This window comes from Euwallacea fornicatus, chromosome 3 (assembly GCF_040115645.1).
Source record: "Euwallacea fornicatus isolate EFF26 chromosome 3, ASM4011564v1, whole genome shotgun sequence".
NCBI lineage: Eukaryota > Metazoa > Arthropoda > Insecta > Coleoptera > Curculionidae > Euwallacea > Euwallacea fornicatus.
In genome coordinates, this window is record NC_089543.1 from 4,299,123 (window position 1) to 4,323,104 (window position 23,982).

Genomic DNA, 23,982 nt, shown 5'->3' on the forward strand with positions numbered 1-23,982 from the left:
GAACTTAACTATATTAATTTAAAAGTTATTTTAAGTTAGCTAGTTTAGTGTTAGGATGTTTGCCTAAAGACTTTAACGAGTTGATGACAACAGGGAAGCATCCTATTAGGTAATCTGCGTAACAGAGATCGTTTATGCTTATGTGGAACGATGGGGTTTAAACGATTAAATTGCTAAGAAGAAAGGTAAAAGGGAAATAGTTGGTTTTGCCTTCGAAAATTTTCATCGTGAATGATAGCTTTATCGTGATAATCAGAAACAATAAGTCATCACACCCAGTAAAAGTATGAAACATGAAACCAGTCCAATTTTCCTTTAACGGTAATATGCATTGGTTTTTATTGGAAACCTTTTGTACCTTTTAGTATCATTAAAAAGCAGAAAGTCCACTAAAATAAAGCAGAATTCCCGGAATCCCTGTATACAGCGTGTTAATTAGAGATACAGACAATTGTAAGGGGCGAATCTTTCATTTCAATAAATTCAATAGCCACGTTTGCGAGATACCGGATTATCAAATTAAAATTTTAATTTCTTTTCTAGATTATATTTTGGAACAATAACGCGAAATTTTGATAAAATAGCCACATTTTAGTTGCAGCAAGTAAAATCGAAGGAGACCCCCCCCTCCCCCAATTATTACATGAAAGATTGCTGGTTAATTGAACATCACACATCTAACCGTGTGGCTAATTTTACAAGCTCAGCAAGTTTGTCCTTATTATATGCAATATGTGCAGGCTCTATTACCTAGGGATTTGTTGCTCAGAGCAAATTTTCACACTTAGTTACGTACTCAATTAGCACTAAACCCGGATTTTCTAAGTAATGTGCTTTTTACCGATGAAGCATCGTTTTCTCGTAACGCTATCAGTACATTTCTCTATAAAAGATATCTGAGCCGCAGAAAATTCACATCCTTTCATAGAAAATAATCATTAAGTACAATTTTCTATTGAAATGTCAGGTGGAATTTTCGGTGACCAACTTATTGGTGGCGTTTTGCATTTTTCCACAAAAACTCAATGACGCACGCCATCCAAGGTTTTTGGAGAGCGATATTCTCGAACATTTAGAAGATACTGAATGGAACACCAAACATGCAAATGTGGTTCATGCACGATCGTGCATCGGCGCTCTTTAAATTCTATCGACGACAACTACCCTAACCGTGGGATACGAGCAAGGGCGCACGCATGGCCTCTCAGAATACCTGATATGAATCCTTTGGATTATTTTCGCGAGTTCACTTGAAGCAAGGAGTTTGCGAAACGGTATTCCAAAATGAGTAGGCCCGAGAAACGAGATATTTGTCCTGTAATTTGCGTCGTTTGCCATTGTGGACGAACATGCAATCACGAGAAATGAGCGTTATGGTAAACCGAAAAATAAATTCTGTCCTTGACACATTAAACCGAATTTATGAGTGATATATTGGATTATTGTGATAACACAGCAGGTATGTATATATTATTTACTGGGCCACACAATGGGTGTAGTGTACTGCCTGAATGAAAGACGAGCGAGATACACACCAACACATTTGTCTCTGTAACAACTGGAACGAAACTATTCAAAGACAAATGATACACTTAAAAAAGTAACCACAATAAATAAATCCAGTCAGTAATCTGACAACTTTTGGTTACATTACAACCTCGATAATTTACTTTTCCAGTAAAACTCTCTACTGACAGGCACGCTTTGTCCTTGCCTCACTATTCCAAATCGAAAAAGTTGCTCGTGGGCTATTCTTCGAAAATCTGATACTTCAATGAAAAACATCTCCACATTAGAGATTAAGAATAAATCGTGCTGTGTTGTGTCAAGCACCAACAACGATTTTCCATCAAACCCACGGTGATAAGGGACTTGGAAATTTGCCCGCGTGATGGCCCAAATTAGCCAACGGTTAATAATTATCTCACAGTTCAAATATCACATAATCCCGGATTAAGAACAGACCAAATTTACAAACCACAAATGTTTTCGGTAATCACAAAAGGTCCGTAAATGTTTTAAACTTTCAGCCTTCGTTACACGCTTCACGTGAAATTAATCCAGCATTTAAGTAGAAACAAAGCATTAAAGTTTGCGTGAGAAGCGTTTTACAAAGGAAAACAGTTAAATTATCATTTCGGCGATAATGTCCCAGAAAAGTAAGGGCTGACCAACCAAATGGTCTAAAACTGACGGTGCGGCAATATCGGCAACTCTAATCTGTTTCGATGATTTACAGCCGTGAAATTAGGCAGGCTTCGTAAAATTATTGCCTCAAGTTTAGTGCAAGGGATGCATTTTTCGGGTTTTGAACTTCGCGCCCAACAATTTGTCCGCAAATTGAAAAACAGCGCAAAGTGCTTACGATAGGTATTTGGTTAAATGGACTTTGTTGGGACCTTTTGAGTGATTAATGTATTCGGAAAACATTTTGTAGATGGCCGGATCAGTAATTGAATCACTCCTAAAATAGAATGTTTAGTTTAATGCCACATCAATAATAGGGTTTTGTCAGCTGCGAGACTTGATTGATGCGGCTTGATAAGATTTTGGAGAAGTTTGATGAGAGAGGACTGGACGGAATGCACAGTACACTCTGTACAAGGTTACTGGTAATTCGACGCGTTTCTTTCGGGAGGGGGGGCATGAGGTAAGGAGTAAATTGAACCCGTGTATGCATATTTCAAAACTCACTAGATTTGAAAATTTTCATTTTTTTTTTTTTTTTTTTTTTTTTTTTCTTTTAAATTCGGGGTCTTAATGATTTCAGAGCGATCGTTCGACAAATCCTTTTAAGATTTTTTTTAGTTTCGCCACTCGATCACCCGCCTAACGCTACGATCTCTCGTATGGGGTGTAACGTGTCCGGAAACATTTGCATTGTGTGAAGATTCTCAGCAAAAACTTTCGCAAAATAATTTGCGAACATCAGCTACTTCAACTTCTTCTGCCCAGTTTTCAAAAAACTGTTCAAGGTCACACGACTTCAAACTGTTCCAAAAACTTCCTCATTTCGATAGTAATTTAGCGAGGTGTTAAATGTTCGAGAAACCTTTCGGGGTTCCAAAAAAATTGTCGAAATGCTCGAAGTGAACAATTTAACTTAAATTATTTTACTCGAGAATAATTTCCAAATTATTTAGCAGTAGGCTGTTGTTGACGTGGCTAAGGGATACATGCCTTGTATTTTAGTTTATTAGTTTCGGTTAAAATTTTGAATTAACTTTAGCAACATTAGATGAGATTTACTCGTTGTCTCATGCTCTACCACTTCCCCAAAGAAACACGTCGGATTATCAGCAGTCCTGTACACAGGGTCTGCCAGAAGCAACGGTCCAATTTGGTGTTGGAGGGTAAAAAGATGGATCGACTCGCTTAAACTTGTCTTATGCGAAAGTTGCTTGTTTTCGTTTTGCAGGATGTCCAATAATTTTTTAATTTCGTAAATTGGGAATAAGTGTCGTATTTTTCGATTTACTGGCTTGAAATTGCTCCTCAGGGGTTTTTCGGTGCGATAAATTCATGTAAAATACCTATTTGGGGTTAGCTGATAGGTGCTGCCACCTGGTCCTTACTCACGCATAAAGGATCCACCTAACTTTTTTATTAGTGCCGATAACTACAACATTTTACGATTTCTTGCACTCTCAAATATTTTTCATCCAAAGGGATTCTGTAAAAACTCGTAGCTTTAACGGCTTTCGAGATATTTGCAGTGGGCGCATTTTCATTCACTCGCCAGGCAAAATGTGAAAAGAATAAAATTTGTGTTTATTTAAGCGAAACCTTATAACCTGGTTGAGTTTAGAGTTTTACCTGCATCCTCGAAATTACAAAAAATTGAGTTTGGATTTGTATACCAGTAACTTCGAAAACATCCAATGGATTTAAATCGGGGCTCCGTGACGGCCACACTCACCATCCCTAACAATCCATTAAGCTGGAGGAACACTCTCCAAAACCACATTTAAGTCGTTTCACAAGAAACTCAAGTATCATTCCCCAATCAGTTTTGCTTGGAGTTTAGCTAGTCCTAAACTCGCACTTTCCAAAATCCCCCCGCCACGTATTAATTGAAAATTCATTTTGAAGGTGACGTTCGCTCATTAAACGGGGATTTTCTGTGTTGTTAGAATGGGTGCTCCTCCAATTAGACGTGCTACTCCTTGTAAAGGTTGCCTAATCGATGAACAATATTTTATTAAAGAGCGGTAGATCGCAGTGTCGCGCTTGAAGCAACGAATTTCAGAAATAAATTCAATACCCGCGCTTTCAGGACACTCTGTGTAAGTATTTAAATTTTCCCAGTTTAGAGGCCGCAAAGTATCCGTTTCTGTTGTTCTTACAATGCAAAAACGCAATTGCAGCGTTTTAAATAACAGGAAAATTCAGATACAAAAAAAGATTTTTTCCCATGTGAGTATTAGTATCCTGCAGTGTGCACTGCTACACATAATTTCATATTTTGAGATAAAACATGTTTTTTCACGTAGTGCCGCGACAAGTTTAACGATTGAAAAACATTTAGGAGACTAATTTGCTAAATTAAAAATTCCCTTAGTAGTAAACAGAACAGTTTTCCATGCTCTTATTGATCAAAACGGATATTGCAAAATAAAATTTTACCGACGAAACGATGTTTTGTTGACTTGTGGCTTCATAAACTTTCCGACAAATGGGGTGAAATATTAGCTGCTGTGTTTTCACGCCACAGAGCCGAAGAACTACACATAATACCTTATTTATATTAAAATGGCTTTTCTACTCGAGTACAACGCTCCATTTTCTTCATATTTAATACGGGCTTTAGTTCGGAGAAGTTAGTAATCTCACCCTCATTATTACCCTTATCTTTGTCTTTTGAGTTGCCTATGTTAAGGAAGGCTATAATAATTTGCAATTTCGGTGGGTAGCTGTAAAAGTGGAAATGTAACTGACAAAAATAAAAAAAAAAAGGGTGGATATACATAAAGCGGACTACCTACGTAAAAATTCTGAATAAATATCCTACAGTCCGAAATGTGATATAATAACGTGTTCACTTACTTAAAAAGGGACAGATGGTTGGACCTTTTTTGCAATCCTCTGAAGCGACAAAGTTTTGCACCTCTGGGGTCGTGCTATTGTGAAACATTTATTGCTCATATTTTTATTTTCTCTCCTTTCATTTTAACGCGAGCTATAAAACCTAATATAGGATACAGATTTTTATCGACGTGATTTAATAAATCCATAAATCGCGACGAAATGTTTTTATTAATATTTTTACTAAAGCTTCCCGAGCACGTGCAGAAAATTAGAAAAAGTACTCTAAATTTTGTTTGAAGATGCCCTCGATACGCATTAAGTCTTTGATTCAATTTTTCGAAGAGGCACTAAAATTAATGGCTGATTTCTGAAAGCAATAACAGAAGGGTAAGTCGGTCGGTTCCAGAAAGTGGATGCAATTTTACGATTCTCGTTTAGCATCGAATTTCAACTTATTGATTTGAGCTTCCAACGAATGAAAATTTAAATGTTAAATTTCGAATCGAGAAATTATGGTTTTTGTTGTGCCTGAGCCGACAATTAGAAAAAACCACATTCCAGCAATATATGTAAGTGCCACGAATATGGACGTACAGCATTTTATTTGCATTTTATGCAGTTTTGCATATTCCATGCAGCCATGTTATTAACTTTGGCGCTACTCTTTTTTCTGCGTTTAACAACCGATGTTGTATTGTTAATTTCCGTACGTATGATTTTTTACCCATATTAATTTGCTACTCCTTTGGAGTAATACTAATTGCATGATATAATAATTATAAAAATAAAACCAATCAAGATGAGTGCTTTAATAAATGCAGTGAAGGACCGCCAATGCGCATGCGCAGAACCACCTCTTTCATGTAGTAGTAAAGGTAATAATTACTAATTATAGAGCACACTGCCACAACCTCCTAGTCCGTTGCTTCAAGTTCGAAGTAAATTACTACCAACATCACTATAGGTTTGTTATTGAAGTCATTTCCCATTCCTGGTTGTCATATGTACTTGTTTGTCTTTAACATCTACTTCGTAATTGTGCTATTAATCAATTGCTTACCTTTGGCCGCTTCTAGCTAATAGACGCGTTATTATTAAATTTATTTTCATTAAATACTAGAGTTGCTGAGGTGTCGCAACAACTTTGTACTAATTCGAAATCAATTATTAGTCGATTTTGATTCTTTTCCCATTTTGATTTAATCAAACAGGAAAGTGTTTACGGGAACAATTGGAGATGTTAGGAAAGTGTTGACGGTATTTCTGCAAAATTTCGTCACCTTTTAAGTAAGAAGGAAGAGGGAAGCTGGGTAATCTGGAGGCATGTGCGTATACAAAAGAGGTATACACAAATCATGGAGCGTATTTACGCAGTATATCTACATGCAGATGTTGCCAGGAAAGCCAAACTTTTGCCATTCCTCCCATCAGATAGTTTCTTATCCACTCCCTTATTTGAAACTTTCTATGGTTGGTTCACCACTGCGGATATATGTACATGGCAATGCTACCGTGAAGATCCTGCATAAACTTCTAGTAAATGGAAACATTTTGGAAAATGGCTCAAAATGATAGAACTGCTGCCTGTCTGTGGCTTCCATTTCTCTTTCGTTTGCCATCCTTTTCAAGCGATACCCGCATGTACGCGTATTTTCGGATGTATAGTGCATGATGCGTGTTTATCAACTTTGTGCACACATACGCCTGGAAAAAAGCAGAAACACGTGTTGTAGGGTTGCCTAACATCCTCTTTGTCTTCCTGTGATGTTATTTTTTGCTCATAGTATTATACAGGGCGCCCGCTTAACGCCCCCTCGGGCTCCTACTCTGATCCACCCAGCCAGGAATGGCTTCGGACAGACGCAGAATAATGCGTGCGTACATACTTTCTATGCACACATGAAAAGACTCTTAGGTTCTACTGGAGTGTCACCACTTTAATGAGAAACATTTTTTTTTTGCTGAATTGTTTTCATTCCATGTCTAGGTGCCTTCAATAGAGTCACGATTTAACCCCTACTTTACCACGTGGCAACATCATGGTAGAATCGTGGCGAGCAGTAAACCACCACATTGTGTTGCTATATGCATGTGTTTTTCGACAATAGTGCGATCTTTATCTCTCTCTCTCTCTTTCGCAAATGAAAATCACACTCTTCATTCATCCCGACTCACAATAGCTCATTGTTGTAATCAATATTTACAACACGGCCTCGTTGTAAATAACCACCCTTTAGTGCCTCAATTTTATGTAGTATTTACTACAAATTAATTGTTTTGTGGCTATTCATTTATTCCTTTGCATAACGGGGGCACCACATAGCTGCGTTAAAATGGTCAATAGTCGGATCATGAAACCTTAATGTGATTCAAAAGCGAAATCCATTGTACAACGCAAAACTCGGTCGAGCTATCCATTAAATTAAGTGATTTTAAAATTTAGCCGGCCTACAGCTTATCAAGCAGAACTATGGTTACAGTGGATGAAAGGAATTACAGGCCATCAAAAATTTACAACGAGCTTGTGAATTATCTGGCTGGTTCGAACAATGCTATAAAAAACTCAGATGTTATGTATAATGGATATAAAAAATACATTGAAAACCTGAGTTCAGCGCATATCTCTCATGTCAGTTCTAAATCAATGCTCTGGTATGCTCGAGTTTGCATCATCAATTGATTGATTAAGACCAAACTGAAGAATTAAGTCTTTCTTGGTCTATTCCTGTTGCTGTTAAATTGAAAAATTACACTATATTTACCCGAGGTATCCCTGGAACCGTGGTGGTGCCCGAAGAAACCGGCAAGCTTCAGGTGATGTGTAGTGTTTCTGCGTGAGTCAATGAATCGAAGATGTGAAGTATGCGTGATGAGGTCCTCATATCTATTTAGCCGCAGCACGAGTACAGTCGAAAACTATAGACCAAAAAAAATTAAAAGACAAACAGGGAGAATGGAGATTCCCAATAGAAGATTAGGGAAAATCGAGGGTGAAATGAAATGAAATCACGCGAGCTACTGGCCTCTTGTTCCAAAGTATGGTTTCGTTAAATTCTCAGCCATTTACACATGTAGAAGCGTTGGATGGCCGGGTGGACGCCAACAGTGTATGTGGAAATATTCTGCCTATTTCAGAACATGGACATTCGTCCCGTCATAGCGTGTCTCTAATTTCGTGTCTTTATCCTGAATCGTTTTCGAAATATTTAAAAAATAAAAACGAGAAAAAAATTAATCACTCTTTATCTTAGAAGCGATACGATTTCGGACCTAACTTAATTCGATCTGAATATTTGTTTTAAGGAGGTCTATATCCCTTGAAAGTTTTTCCGTATGTTTATGAAACACCCTGTGTACAGGATGTACACAGGATGTTTCGTTAAAATTATTTTGATTTTTTTACTTGGGGTTGAAATGGTGGGTCGCTAATGGTGGGTCAAAAGAAAAAATCTTAAGAGCAATTATTTGTCTAGAATTGAACAAGGAATTCATTTTTCTTTTTAATTTTCAGAAAAGCCAGTAGCTTACCACTTTCTGAAAAAATATTCCCTGGGATGGGGGTAGGTACGCTACTGCAAAAATTAAACAAAAATTTTCCAAGTAAAACATATGCGTCGTTTATAATTGTTAACCTGCCTGAAATTTTGTTGAAGAATCTCTGGTCCTTTTTAAAGAAATTTAATATTTTCCATTTTTTAAATTAAATTTGAACTCCCTGCATCTGCCAAAGGAAACCTTATTGGACGTTGGTTTATACAACAAACTGGCATTATTTTCGGACCTTCAAGGCGCTATTAATGTTATGCGGGTTAAAACTGAAACACCCCGTATATCCTCAGATTGAATAGTTTTATTACATCTCTAATGCAATTCTGATAGTTCGAGGTAGTGCTACATGGATACTCTTTATTATAGTTAAAATTATTCTCCTGTTTATTGAAATGCCCACATGCTCCTGGGATGAGCATCCTGTTCCAAATGCTTTGCATACATTTACTACATGATATGTTTTTGCGAGTCAATACGTCAGCTCAATCATTTTTCTGGCTTATTTTGTTTTTAAATCAATGCGCAAACAAGCTGAATTGAATGCAGTGGATATTTTTTAAATATTTCGTAATACAACGGTTGATACCAGTTTCAAAGGTAAAAGACAAATATGCACAATTGATTGGATATTAGCTTAGCAATGGTTCGGACATTTGATCAAAAAAAAAAAAAAATGACGTGTACGTGTTGTTTGTATGCGTAATGGAGGAAACGTTTCTAGAAGTTGTAATTCACGTTATTAACCGTGTACAAAGTCCTATTTATAAGGTATGCACAAAGCACCGAAATATCGAGCGGGCCTCACAAAATTTATGGTAGGTAAAATACGGAACATAACTCAAGATTAAGGAAACATAATCTTTACGTGTGTTAGGGCAGGCTGTAGCATCTCAATTTAAATAAGATCTTTTGCACCCCTTTAGGTATTTTCTTAGTTGGGGGGAAATTTACAGGACAGCTTATTTGTTGTTTTACCTCGATCTAACAAGACGTACACGGATTCTAATAGACTTCGTTCCGTTAACGCTTGACGGTTCTGATAGGTCGGAAGAGATTTGTCTAAACAAAGATAAGGCAGGTAATAATCTTGCTATTCGGGATAATGCAGGCTTTTAGGATTAAATATATGATTAAGGTAATGCCTCTTATAAAATTCCATTCATACTAAAATTTCACGTATTAACTATTATACAATTACTTACTGACAAATTTCTCTTATATTTCGAGTATTTCTTTGTCCCCCAATCTAATCACAAATTAAGCGCAGAAAATTAGCATTTAAACATACGCTAAACTGTCAGACTGCTTGAAAATTATGATGGAGGTTTCTAATTAATACCGTATAAATAGCATTGGTATGTTCGGTTACGCGTTCGAGTTGTTGATGAGTACTTTTGTGTTATTCCCTTTGGGTTTAGGGTTTATTCTGCAGTTTCAACTTCGAGTAGATCTGGGAAAGCCTTGATTAAGTAACATTAGGAGACAGAATAAGGTAACTTTTTTGTAAAAAATTTTAAATCAGGACGATTGATTGATCGGCTCTAAGGGCGCGTGTACACGGGTAGCGAATCACGATCGTGAGCCACGCTTTTGTGGGGTACGCCTCGTGTGAACAGTACATTCCTGGAAGGAGAATCGAAACGAATCGATCGTGGATTCAGGTATCAAACGTGTTAGATATTTTTTGCCTGAGTCAGTCGTAGAGCGGTGATCAACACGAGCTTATTACGCATGAGTGACTCCGAAACTTAAAAATTTTTAGTGTTATAGAAATCAACCTTTGTTTTGGGGCCCTACAAATTTGGGATGTGAAGAAAGAGAAGCTCGTATTGCAGGAGCCAGTAGAAGGGCAGAAGCATTAAATTAACCAAATTTCAAAGCCGCTTATGTAAATAATATATTTAATAATTTACGGAGCTTTTACACACAATAGCTAAAAAAAAAAAAGTGGAAATGCGAAAAGTGGTGCTTTTAACGAAGATATATATAGTGTGGCTCATTTGAGGTGGAAAGACCTCTGTAACATTTGCATTTATAACTCGATTTCAAAAGACCAACGCTCGAATAATAGAAAGCTCTATTTATGCTGTAAAAATTGGTTTCTATTTCACCCCGTAACTTGTGTTCTATGTGAAAAATTGGAAAAAACTATGGGGGTGTTTCTTTTTGAAAAAATAAAGAGGCCAATAAATTCAGCATTCTTTAAAATGAGGTTATACTAAAATTCATAAAAAATTGCAGTTATTAACCATTCTGGAGAAACTAATTTTACCATTTCAAACAATATTATTTTATCAACATAGTCAAAACACAAATAAAATATAAAATAATAAACTAATTCTTCAAATTTTCCACTAGCCGGCTTTTTAGTTTAATTAAATTATTTTATTTTTTTTAAACGTTGCTGTTGAGACTTTTCTATTATTGTAGAGTTATTTCCTGACAATCTTTGCGTATACAAATTCGAAGGTTTTCAATGCCTTTACGACACGAATCAAAAAGTTTATATTCGGTAGTGCGTCACGGAAAACAGTCTAAGGATGTAAAATCGGGAGATCTAGGAGGCCATTCGATTATTAGCTTATTGTGGCCTATCTATGTTTTTTTTAATGCAAGTTTAAATACTGTTTCACACAAGCAAAATTATAAACAGGACCATTATCTAATTGAAAAAAGAGGTTTTTCAAATTAACGAGAGGCAAATTGCCCAAAGCGTTCATCATTTTTTGCTGAAGAAATTCTGGAAAATTTGGATCATTTAGATTTCTACCCAAAAGGAAATAAATATGACGATTATTATTCAATTTAATTCATTTGAATTTGATTTTATGGCTATCTTGATACAATAATATTGTATGTAACTTTAAAATAAACTTCTCTGACATGGTTAGTAATTGTTTCGTGTTTATGAAATTTGGACGTATCTATTTTAAACACCGCTTAATTCAGTGGCTTGCTTACTTTTCACAAAGAAAACAAATTATTATAAACTTTGGTCAGACAGTTTGAAAACAATTTTTGCAGCATAAGTAGAACTTTTCATTCTCTATTTTTGGATTTTTGGAGCTTTGATTCTTTGAAATCAGGTTATAAATGCCAAAGTTGTAGGGGCATTTCCATTCTAAATGGATCTCACTGCATATACCAGTTCATCGAACACCAGTATTACATACCGGTGTTCGTTTGTGGGTGTCAACCATCAGGATCTCTTCAAATTGGACCAGAGTTGCGCAGCATGTCGTTTCAGAATTTGGAAAATTCTTCACGGAAAGTTTAATTTTTGTCTTTTAAATCTCTCCGAAAGACATAAGAGTTGCGGAAATTCGAAAACGGAATTATTCTTAAACTCCTTTCAAGTCGTCCAACTTTGTCTCACTTTAACTGACCTCAAATCTATTATCGTTACTGGCATCCCCATGTTCAAGTTCCAGAAATGAATACGAACATTGAGAACGTTATAGAGCTTTCATAAAATGAGCATACGAACTATTGATACTGCCTATTAAAACAAACTGCATAATACACTTCAGAGTGGTTGGTAATATATACCATAATCTGGATAGGGTCCTGAAACTATTCAACATCCAAAGTTTTCTCTGAATTTAAAGATCTAAATTAGGCAGGAAACCTCCCGAGGGACATCATTTAGCTTAACACCTATCCAGATTAATCCAAACAAATCAGAAGCGCCTAAGTAAATCAAAGGAGCTCTACCCGACTTAAACACAGAATTTAAAATGAGGGTCTTGGACGAATGAAAACATCATCCGAGCAAGCTATATTATCGCTCATGCCGGCTCGTAAATTACACTGAACCAACATGGACGCCGTACTGGCCGAAAACATTGTTAAGTTCGGGTCTGTTTGCTTAAAACGTTGAGTAAATTTTGCGCAAGTTTATTGTGTGAGTATTAAATCTCTTCCTTAGGCCGTTTTGCACCTGAGAATAACTGCTTCAAAGTTTTGGCTTGCAAGAAAGGAGTAATACTTTTACTTAATAAGCTCGTATATTTATATCTTTGAATCCGGGAGGGTTTTCTTTCAAAGTGGAAGCTGGCCTCAGACTCTATTTGTTGGCGAAAAGTTTGTTTTCGCAGAAAAGTAAATTGTGGATACCCGTCTGGGAACTCGAGGGTTCAGATTGATTTTCTAATAAATTTAAGTCTGAAACGTCGCTTTCGTGACAAACCTCGCATCAAATGAAGAATCCTGCACTTATATTGAATTTTACTTCTTGGCTTGTTATTTCAGGAATGCAGCGTGATAATTACGTACATAGAACAACACCGAAGAATTATTTTTCAGACAAAAATGCCGCATAACATCACTGCGCAAGAAAAGTTTGGGATGCAAAAAGGCAGTGCCGAAATTTTCTTTTTTAAATCGGGCTTGCATACTTAACGAGCACCGTGTGTAGCATGGTACAAACGGTTCGTTCACAGTCGATTCGCAAGATATACTTACCCCTCACTATACTCTATATATATTGCAAAGATATTTTAATTAATTGAAACCTGGAGAAAGGATGGAACTTAATTAGTATAGAAATGGTTTCTGTGCAATTAGCAGCATCCAAAATTCGAGGAATTTCACCCACGTAAGTGAGAAACACTTCGTGGCTTAAGAGATCCGCCTAATCGACATTCGGAGCTGTTGATCGATTCTTTCTCCTCCGACGGTTAATTCCAGATTCTTTCAGTTTGAGACAACGAGGAAGCTGCTTACTCTAGCATTATCAAAATCAATCTGACTTGATAATGTCCAGAACTTAATTTCTTCATTATTAGGGTCAAAACCTCAGAGGTGATTTTTTTGGGTTTTTTCAGGTCAAAAAACACCACGACAATTCAGGTTAAGACGGTTGTTGCGAGAACCTTAAAAAATGCGTGTTTACGGGAATAGTGTCAGAAGTACCCGACCTGACATATGGATGGCGATATTTTGTTGCAAATTTGCTTATATTACAAAGATTTACGCTAAAAAAATTTATGTCTAAGGTTTAAGGGTCATAGGTTAATTTGTGTTTGTTTCGGAGTCGTTTTTAATCGACACTTTTAGAGATTTTGTTAACATGGAAAAAATTAGTCATTGCTACGTAATTCAATATTTTTATTCGGAAGGTCTTAGTCCATCCAACATTAAAGTGGAATTAGATTCTACTCTGGGGGAATCTGGCCCATCATGAACAATCGTAAAATAATGGGTGTTTTAAACGTGGTTGCACCAGCTGTCAAGACGAATTGCGCAATGGTCGATCCAATAAGGTGACGGCATCAGTTTTTGAGATGCACGTCGGGTAATTTTTTTGACCATTTCCCTGAAGAAGAAACAATAACCGGAGATATTATACAAATTTATTGCAGCGTTTAGGTGAATAAATCAGGAAAGAGCGACCGCATTTGGCGAAAAGGAAAGTCTTGTTTCATCAAGACAACCCACCAGTGTGCAGTTCCGTCATTGCAATAGACAAAATCAATCAACTTGGTTTCGAACTTTTTCCTCACCCACCCCATTCGCCAGATTTAGCACCCTCAGATTATCTTCTATTTTCAAAGTTGAAAAAAATGGGTCGGCGGAAAGAGTTTTGTCAATAGTGACGAGGTGGAGTCCGAGGCTGATGTCTTTTTTGCGATATTCGAAGGTTCTTGCTATTGTATAAACTGGGTATAAAAGCCATAGAACTTCGCGGGGAGAGTGTGTCAATCCCTAAGGAGACTATGTTGAGAAATAATGTAATATTTTCCAATTTTTTTTTTCTTTAAGTGTTAGGTCGGGTACTTTTGGGACTGTCCTCGTAGTCGTATATTTCACGCACATCTATCATAAATATTAGCGGTTCTTCATTCATGGCTTCTTCGTTAAAATATCATTAATCATTCGGCCCGTATAATAATTGTAACACACGTTTACCATTCCGGACGAGAATAATTTAGAACATGAACTGCCACAGAATAACCTAAATCAAAACAGTGAACCTTAATGAACTTAGGTGAACTCGAGTACTGTCATACATAATTTAACAACTTTTTAAGTAGATTTATTTAGCCAAGAAAGGAAAATATTTTCTTTCAAGTTTCATTATAACGTTACCGCTCTAGCAATATTTTCTTTGCATCTGAGACAAAACTGCTTATTAGAATCGATATAACTTTCGTTTCATTATAAGTTCTGAAGCGTAGAATAACTATTTCGAAGATAAAGAGAGAAGAATTAAGCCCCGTGCAATTTACCACTTTGTTTTCGAGCACTAAATAAGGCAATTCTGTTTGCGGAGCATGTTATAGTTATAGAAACTTTATTACGATGCCACCTGAGAAAGTTCAAACGTACATACATTGTGCAGCAGCTGGAAGCTTTATGAAATCAACCATTAATATTGCTTTATTATATTACTCGTCTTAAGCACCAAACTTTTGTTTCAATTCATTCAAGCTCATTTAGCACGTACTGTATTGTCGATTTAAATTGACATCTCTATCTTGCACTACATTGTGCATCGGTTCCCATTCTATTGTGCACCTATAGTGTTTATTTTATTGGTATCTAAGTCTAGCAGATCCATATGCATTTATGCGATGAAGCGAGGCAGTACACTCCAACATTACGATACGATATATTTCATAAGCGTTCACGAATGAATGCTACAATAGCAAGGTTATCTGTATTCTGTCTAACATTTATAATTTACCAGTAGTCTTCTTGGGATGTTAGGGAGTTCCCATATTTATCAGAAAGAGTCCGAGACGACAGATAAATGTCCCACCCGCGTAATTTTTTTTATCCTAGTTATGTTATGGGTTATCTTAATCCGTGCACAATGATGGGGAAGTAATTTCAAGCCGTACATTCTATTGCCTAAAATGTGATAAACTGCATTTACCCTTTAACTTAAATACCTAACAACCATAATCGTCACATGTTTCATAGAATTTGCATGCACCATGTGTGGGATTTGCAGACGGATACGAGGCGTGGAAGGAAAGGTGAAAACTGTGCACAAAAACTGTGAATGAGTTTATTTAACAAACGGCGAACAACTATTAGAACAAAAACAAAGTAATATATTGACTGATTGCTAGCTAATCCACGAGAGAAAATAATGGAAAAGACACTTTACTCTTTGATTCCTTTAGAGAATAGTTCATAACGCAAAACTTTGTACTACTCGCCGTCGCATTGCACCTTGCGTAGTGATGCTAATTCCTCTTCTTTATCCGTTTTTTCGTTTTTGTCTTTCTCTTTCGTTTTGCCGTGCGTCGCTTTTAACCACCCTCGCTTAACCAACCACATTTCACTTTAACCTCGCAGCGTCGCCTTTGTACGTGTCGTAACGGCTGGACTGTAATTATTCACCCCCGGTATATTGTTACCAAGTGACGTTCCCACACATATAAGTGAAAATCTCTTATTTGTACTCAATTATATTTCATGTATTGTCCAGAGTTGCAACACAATAAAGTTTCCTCCTGAAAATTACATATTTTGATCCCTCATACATATCAACTTCTTTATGCTCACGTGTGGTTGGTTGATAATTTACATATGAAATGCCTTTCTGGGTTACGCCGAAGCAAAATCGGAAATGCTTTTCTCTCTAATAGTTGGCATACTGCTAATGGCATTTTTAGCTTATTTTATTTCTCATTGGTTAATATGTCACTCATTATTCGTTATATCTGGTTTGAACATTTCTACTGGAATAAAGCAAGCAAAAAGGAAACCATTACATAACAAAAGTTTACATTACATTGTAATGAATTTTCAATTATTATGTTACTAAAATGTCATTAAAACGTCCCGATCCTGAGAAACCTGGAGAGTGTCGTCTTCATTTGCACGTCAATCAAAACTACAGGGTATTGCAAATTAGTGGGCCAATCCGCTAACCACAGATTCCTTGAGCGAAGAAAATTGAGACTTTGTTTATGCGACTCTTTTCTCTGGCGCTTTGTTCTCACTATACAGAGTGTGGAAGTTCTTTGAAAAAATTATTTTTGTTGAACAACTTCGGCGTTTCGTAACATGTTTAATGCAGTTTTGTAGGGACGCATAATTCGATGAGGCGCACTTTTCCTAAGATTTGGGAAAAAGTTTGAAACTAGAGTGGGGAATATGAGAGGCCATGAACGCATTTTTTTTGCGCACGCCAATGGTTAACTTTTTAAACTAAGGTTCCTTTACCTTAATTTTTTTGTTCTAGTAAAATTTTAATTTACTGCCCGCTTTGGAAGATATTCCAGCATGTTGCCTTTAATTACACGGTACCCATTTTCTGTTTATATCGGAAAGGTGTCTATCATGTATTTTTATAAAAGACTAATTCTTGTTTCAAATTTTTTACCCAAAATTACAGGAAAAGTGCATCTCATGGAACTGTTTATCACCGATAAACTTTATTAAAATGTGTCAAGAAACACTCAAGTTATTAACAACATATTTTTTTAAAAGAAGTGCAACACTCTGCAGAGTGAGTATAAAGCGCAAAAAAGCCACCTAAGGAAAATCAAATTATTTTCGTTCAAGGGAAGTGTTAGAGGATAGGCTCACTAATTTGCAACACTCTCTATCTCCTATGAGGCATTCGACTGGTCTAAAACCACCAAGAGGGCGCTTTTCATACTGTATGACTTTGACCCATCGTCCTAACATGCCAATTCAATCACAACTGTTCGGGGCGCAACTTCTCAATAAATGAATATTTAAAGAGTTACTATTTTTCGAATCCCAAAATATTAGCTTCAGCGTAAAATACCTTCTATTTGGTAACGGAAGTAATTGGCATGTTTCGGTAGTATCCTCTTCGAGGAAAATTCAATCAGAGTCACATTAACGTCCCATTCCAATAAAAGGATGTTAGTATTGACGAGATCACAACAAAAGTCAATAAATTTCGCTTTCTCCAAAATACCACGAAACGAATGAGATAAATAAATAATCTAATCGTCTAAACGTATTTGGCACATTCATCTTGACCGAAACAAGGATGAGACTGGGAAAAAACACTGGAAAAACAGAAACTGAAATCCCTTTCCCAAGAAAATGCAATTTATATCTGTCGATTGAGCGCCGCTACTCTAAACGCGGTTTTTCCAGCCGATACCCGCTGGGACATTAATAATCTAGAAAGTTACCACGATTGGCATGTACGAGTTCCAATAAATGGTTCACTAAATAAGGCATTAATTAAGCATCATTCTAGGGAATTGTTAGTTCAACGTCAATTGTGTACGCATTTTTCACCCCTCCTAGTACATTTATTTAACCATACACTGCATGTTACTGTATCCATCAAAACCGCCACCGTTGCTATCAGGTGCATTATGTTCTAACAGACGAGAAGAGAAATGCAATTTCTTGGAAGTGAAAAACATTTGGTACTAAAGGAAAATTTGAATGAGGTCTAACATATAAAAAATTTAAATCGCCATCGATATATCAGCAAAAATAATAATATGCGGTTCAGTTAGCTGATTGATGGCACCAATTTACATGGAAAATGTAAACGATCCCGGAAACGCTCCAAGAGTTAAAATCGCTTACTATTTATTTCTTGCCTGAGAAAGGAACATATTTTATGTTCGGTTGGAAAATATTTCTTTGCGCAATTGAATTTTCGTTTTGGGTTTTATGTGAGCATTTCGACGATCCAGTTTTATTACAGCACACACATGTACGTCGAACGTTCAAAGTTAAAAAAAAAATCATATACTAATTACAGTCAATTTGTAGCCCCAGCGCGACTATTCAGGCTGAAAGGTATTGATTGAATAACTTTTAGGAATTTAGAGTTGTGGAAGTGCTCCTGCTCCCATGCTGGAGGATTGAACAGGAAATGTATTTATTTATTCCCTTTGATAAGTTAAGAGGGATATTTAAGGTAAACTGATTAGGCTAAACACCATCACTTAGCTTCCATGTAGCTCGAAATTACATTTCCTCTATACGGTTCGCTGTGGGCCAATTTTTTCATAAGCTTTTTAACTTAATTGCCAAATCCCCTAACGCTTATACCCTTGATATTAAATCATCAAAAAGGCCCCAAATTCCTTGCCTTCGAGGAAAATAACTTTATGCGGGCTTTGTTTACACTGCGCCCTGTTCCATTAATATATTTGCGAAAATCATAATATTCAGCTCACCTCCGTTAGCTGATTGATGGGCCAAACCAGGCTGAAAATGTAAATGATCCGCAAGCCGTTCGCTCAAACCAATCGCCTTTTACTCATTGCCTTCCCTGAAACAAAAACGAACATTATAATAACTCGTGAAAATTTATTCTTCCGGAAAATAAATTTAAATTTTCTAATATATTAAGTATAATGGAGGGCGTTTAGTGCTACTAATTAGATCTTTCAACTTTATTAATATTCCGAGATATTCATTAGCGATCCATTATGTTTATGTGTTTATTAAAGAAAATAATTTTAATAATATTTTAAATGTTTCAAAGTTATCGCATTGATCCAACAACATCTGCATCCGCTAATCAGTTAACAGTTCCTCATACTTTTTTTCTTTGAAATAATCCTTTAAATTGGCTGTTTTATTTTGTGTCCCTCTTCGTTCCATCTCTCTGTAACAATTAATTGCCATCCACGGAACAACCGCAAAGCGAATATTTGTATGAAAATGCTAAAAATTTCATACTTAAATGACCCTGTAGATCCTGTCTAAACTGGGCGCGTTGAAACAAGTCCGCGTCGGTATGCCGGTACCGCCCCAAACGGAAAGATGCTTTACTCTGGGATGCTTACATTAGGCGGAAGCGCTTGCGTTTTCCCCAGGCGGGTTCGAACCAGTGCCTGACTAGGGCTCGCACAGTAGAGATGCCCCATTGACCGTTGATGTTAACGTGATACACTCCAGTCTAATCCTGGAGCATAAAGACATCCTTACAACTCTTTAGAGAAAGCAGGGAGATTCATCTTCTTTGGGTTCGGCGACACGTGGTGGATCCCAAGTAACGACGAAGCAGGTCGTTTATCCGAATTGAGCTTGGGAGCCGTGCTCCACGGACCTAAATTGATCGTCGGGAGTATTAGATGCGTGTCGTTTCTATCGCTGGGATCGATGATTGAGCAGATGGTGAAGTGCGCTCTTCTTCAACATAATACGAATATATGAGTGCCTGAAGGAAGATCGGGCGTTTTGCTGAACGAGAAAGGGTACATGGCATTTGTCACCATTTTTCCAGAAGGAAATGTAAAAAAAATCTCACGAAGTCGACCTTGCGCGTGCCCCGGTAGATGACTAACAGTGTGAAGAACCCACATACGGAGATATTATCGTCAAGGTACCTTTATCTGATTTCCCTTATCTTCACGATCTCCAGTATTTCCCTTCAACTGAAATGATCTTCACCTCAATTTTCGTCTTTATTTTAAAACCGCTAAGGGGTTTCGTGTGTTTTTGCAGACATGATAGAACTGATAACAATGTTAAAAATCGTTCTTGCTGACGTTTTTCGAATAGGGGGTTTAGAGCAAGTGTATTACTTACGTCCTTTACTGCGAGGGCGTAATTTTCCTGCCGAAATGTCGTCTTGCCTTACTGATGATTGTATTCGAGGCACTATAGGGGTCTTAAAAACAAAAACGGAGAATTTTAGCAAAGCTGCGATAAAGCACTGCTGCTGGGTCGTAATATCTAATTTGCGTTATGAAATGCCCAGGGGTGATCAACCATTCTGACACCTATTAGTTAATTAAACCCTCATTAATTTAGCACTCGACGAGCTCCTATATGTCTAGTTGATGCGATGTGAGCTGCTTGATTCTAGCGTAAATTGGTAGGGAAGTTAATTTGCAAAAATTCCTTTTTACGCCCTTTCGCGAATGGCGGTTTTTAGGAAGAAAAATTTCTCGGGATCGAACGTCTGAATACGGGGTGGCGATAGGTCGACGATAAGGGAGGGTAGCATGCAGCAATTTTTGTGTTTGCTGACAAAATCAACGGCCGGTCCGATAAATGTGATGAGGAACGCCGGTTTTGAATATAAAACGGTTACCCTGCCGAATCCAAAGGTTCGCGTTGATTAAATCACCCAAGCAAATCGTATTGAAAATGAGAATCATGGGATGTTTGTTTATACAGCGTTTTACTTCAAATAACACCGTAGGAATTCTCGGGAAAGCTGAATTTGGAAACTAATTATTTCCGAATTTCTTTCGTTGGAATTTACGTCGAGCCCTTGGGGAATTGTATATTGAAAGGGAAATACTTAAATCCTTTCAATGTTCGCGGTGTATTAAATCCTTAATTGTACTGAAACTTTCTTTGTGAATTTAATTAACCAATGTCCATTAAATTTCCCTATCAAACCTTGCTTGTGCCTGGCCGCCTAATTTAATCAGGGTTTAAAATGGGACGCAATTAGTAATAATCGAATAAAATCTCATCAGAATTCAGCTACTAAAGCCTCCGAATTGACACCTAGTTTAGTTTATTAGAGTCCCCAGTTTCCGATTACAATTGTCTGTTAATTTCTTGTGCAAGAGGGTAGAGAATCAAAGGTCTCAAAGTTCAGCCAACATTTGGCTAGGATTCAAATTACTGCTTGGATGAAAACCGGAGATTTGAACGGATACAGCTAATGGAGACTGAGTGCGAATTAAACTTTAAATATCAAAACTTGGGTTTGAGGATTGCAGAATTGACCGGAATAAAACTCGTCAGTATGCTAATTTCAAGATTAAGTTATAAATTGTTAAATAGCGGTTATATTGGTAAATTAATTCGCCAGTTATTATTTCTCATACGGGATCTAGACGGTGCCACCATCGGGGTCTGGGTCGAAGACAAAAAAATTTTAATTATCGTGGTTCAATTAAAAATGACGTTTTTGCAAGACTTTTTTCTTTGTCTCTAGGAAAATTATCAAACGACACCCGACCCGGTTTTTATCGCGGTCGGGTACTGTGGGATTGACAGAAGCGCTTACCCACTAAAAACTTCGGGATGAAAGAACCTTTGCCGAATCCAGAACTGTCCCGAAGGGATATATTGTCAGGGTGGGATAGGACGGCGAATAGCTACTATCTATTCCACTCGTCTTCTGCTTAGTTGATTATACGCGTTCTCCTCATCTGTTGTGTTTTTAGAACATCTGCTGTCTCTTTGGATCATTTCGGTCCTGTCGTACTTCTTTTCGCCCTTCGTGTAATCGAGAGTGACTCCGTGATGGCTTCGCGCCTCCTCACGCTCGATTTATGCCCTTTCAAGTTGCAGGACAACGCTACTCTTCTTACTGCCAATCCCCTTGCTATGCCCATCTGGTGTTGTTACCAATCCTGATGTGCACATCCGACGGATATATTTACTTTTTCCTTCGGCAAAGGAAATTGTTTCTAGGTGCTTGAGTTTTTCCTGAGGTGCTTTTCTTTGTATTGTGACACCCATTTATATGTGGCCATCTTCGGGTATTTGATCCCTTCGCCTTGACGTTCAATTCCTTTCCTGTCGCGTTTGCACCAAGGACTGGTCTCTGATGGTGCACCAGCTCGTTCTTTCTGCCTTCCGCGTCTGTTACTTCTCTCTCCCTTCTCCTGGGTTGATCACGGGGAGTTAAGGGAGGAGGCATCCAGGGGTCACCACCTGGAGGTGCGGATAGATCTTTGACGCTCCGCATTATTGTAGGCTGGTCGGCCTGGTGCGGCATTGTTGTTGGTGCCATGTAATTTCATATACAGCAGCGCGTTAGGGGTATTGTAAGATAACGCTATAAATGAATATCCCAAAATTATATCCTGCTCCATTCGTGCGATTCATGGGGTTGCTAAAATGTTGCAGGGAACTGTTGCATATTCATTTTGAATTTAATTCTGACAGCTCGTTCCGCAGATAACTAACTTCTAAATTTATTCCTCAGTTTTATTTAGTTAATTGGACCAATCGATTTTGCACACAGATGTTGTAAATGAAAATTTATCAGTTTGATTTATAGACCGCCCATGAAAAAACAGGCTTTTTATTGAACATGATTTAGTATAACAGTTTTGATCGGGAAAATATTCTACTTAATTGTGGGTAATACTGACACATACATACATATGCTGAATTAAAAACCCTCCTAAAATATGGTCGCAATAGTTGAGTCAAACATTTAGAACACTGTGTAGTCGTGTAACTCAGAGCAACAGCAATGGTGATTTTAAAATTGTATGAATTACGTGTTTTAAATTCAAATCAACAAGAAATACATGATATGAAGCATCCGATAGTAGTAACTCACAATATCGTTTTGTTTTGCTATCGTTGTCGATGTTGCAACCAAATTTTATTTATACATAAACCGCAAAAAATGTATACGCACAGACCCAGAGTACAATATGTTCAGTTATACAACGGATTATTATATTTCACGTCGAATTTAATTACCTAATTAACATACTATCATAATGAGCTAATACAATAGATTCAAATAATCTAGAGCTTTGTGTTAATTTTATAGACTATCAATTTATTTTCATCATTAATGCTCTAGTATTATCTCGGAATTACTTTACAAGTTGACACGATAACCTTCTCAGTTCTTGTGCTGCGATACGAGCATCGTCTGTTATTATGAAGAAAATAATAATTCATAATGTAGCAGGATAATGAAACGCTAAATTATTCAAGCGATAAAATATTTATAGTAGTATGGCGTTTCGACAGAAATTTCGGAAGTTAATTACAACTGTGCAGTGTATCATACAAAGTATGAGTACCTGTGATGATTAGTGATACCTGGACGATTTATTTGACATGAGCTATGTAAACAAAATTTTTAGTGAGGAGCATGATATCACTACCCAATTGTTGTAATCGTGACGTGACTGCCTAAAAAATGCGAATATCCAAACAATTTAAATTACACTTGTCATTGCAGTTGTAAATTACACTTGTCACTGCAGTCGATTTGGTACGGTGTCAGGTTTATTTATTACTCAATTAAGGTCTGACACATAAAAATGAAAGCAATCTTCGTGAATATTTTTGTAATAGTTTGTTTTCGGTAGTGAAATACGATGATTTCATTAAAACGTGCATTAACAATGTTCCCCAGGTAATGATGATTAATGGTTTTAACGTGTTTCAAGAAGGTATTTTGTTAATATTTTAATTTTATCTGGATGAGCAAATAACAACTGTAAATTCATAAAATTAGAACATGCATTTTTTGTAGGTGTCTGGAAATTGCATCTCTTTAACCTGGCGGAGGTGTAGGGGGGTGTAACGCACCCCGGAGCACGTCTTACGCAAAACAACTAAAGTTTTCTCTAATAATATCCTGTAGCGCCTTAATTAAAATGTTGCTCTACACAATTTGCTGAAGCACTCGATCAAATATTGAGCCAGTTTTGAATCAGGCTCTGCCAAAATCAGTTGGGGCTTGCCATAGGCCATAAATTTAAACACAAGTAT

The 23,982-nt window shown here is 37.0% G+C and overlaps 1 protein-coding gene and 1 long non-coding RNA gene across 6 annotated transcripts in view; one reads left to right on the forward strand and one right to left on the reverse strand.

Annotated features, from left to right (window-relative positions):
- Nucleotides 1–23,982, reverse strand: part of LOC136350332 (uncharacterized) — a 98,583-nt gene that overhangs the window by 51,540 nt on the left and 23,061 nt on the right. The window contains exon 1 of one of the 2 annotated variants that reach the window (XR_010734135.1): nt 18,717–18,759. The exons of the other annotated variant lie outside the window; for it this stretch is intronic. This is a non-coding gene — a long non-coding RNA (uncharacterized lncRNA). Of the gene's footprint in view, nt 1–18,716; nt 18,760–23,982 lie in introns of those variants that run through there. 2 annotated transcript variants of the gene reach the window in all.
- Nucleotides 1–23,982, forward strand: part of LOC136350322 (neurotrimin-like) — an 85,883-nt gene that overhangs the window by 16,442 nt on the left and 45,459 nt on the right. The window contains exon 1 of one of the 4 annotated variants that reach the window (XM_066301881.1): nt 1,402–1,459. The exons of the other annotated variants lie outside the window; for them this stretch is intronic. Coding sequence (XP_066157978.1) covers nt 1,423–1,459 — 37 coding nt within the window. The 5' untranslated portion in view covers nt 1,402–1,422. Of the gene's footprint in view, nt 1–1,401; nt 1,460–23,982 lie in introns of those variants that run through there. 4 annotated transcript variants of the gene reach the window in all.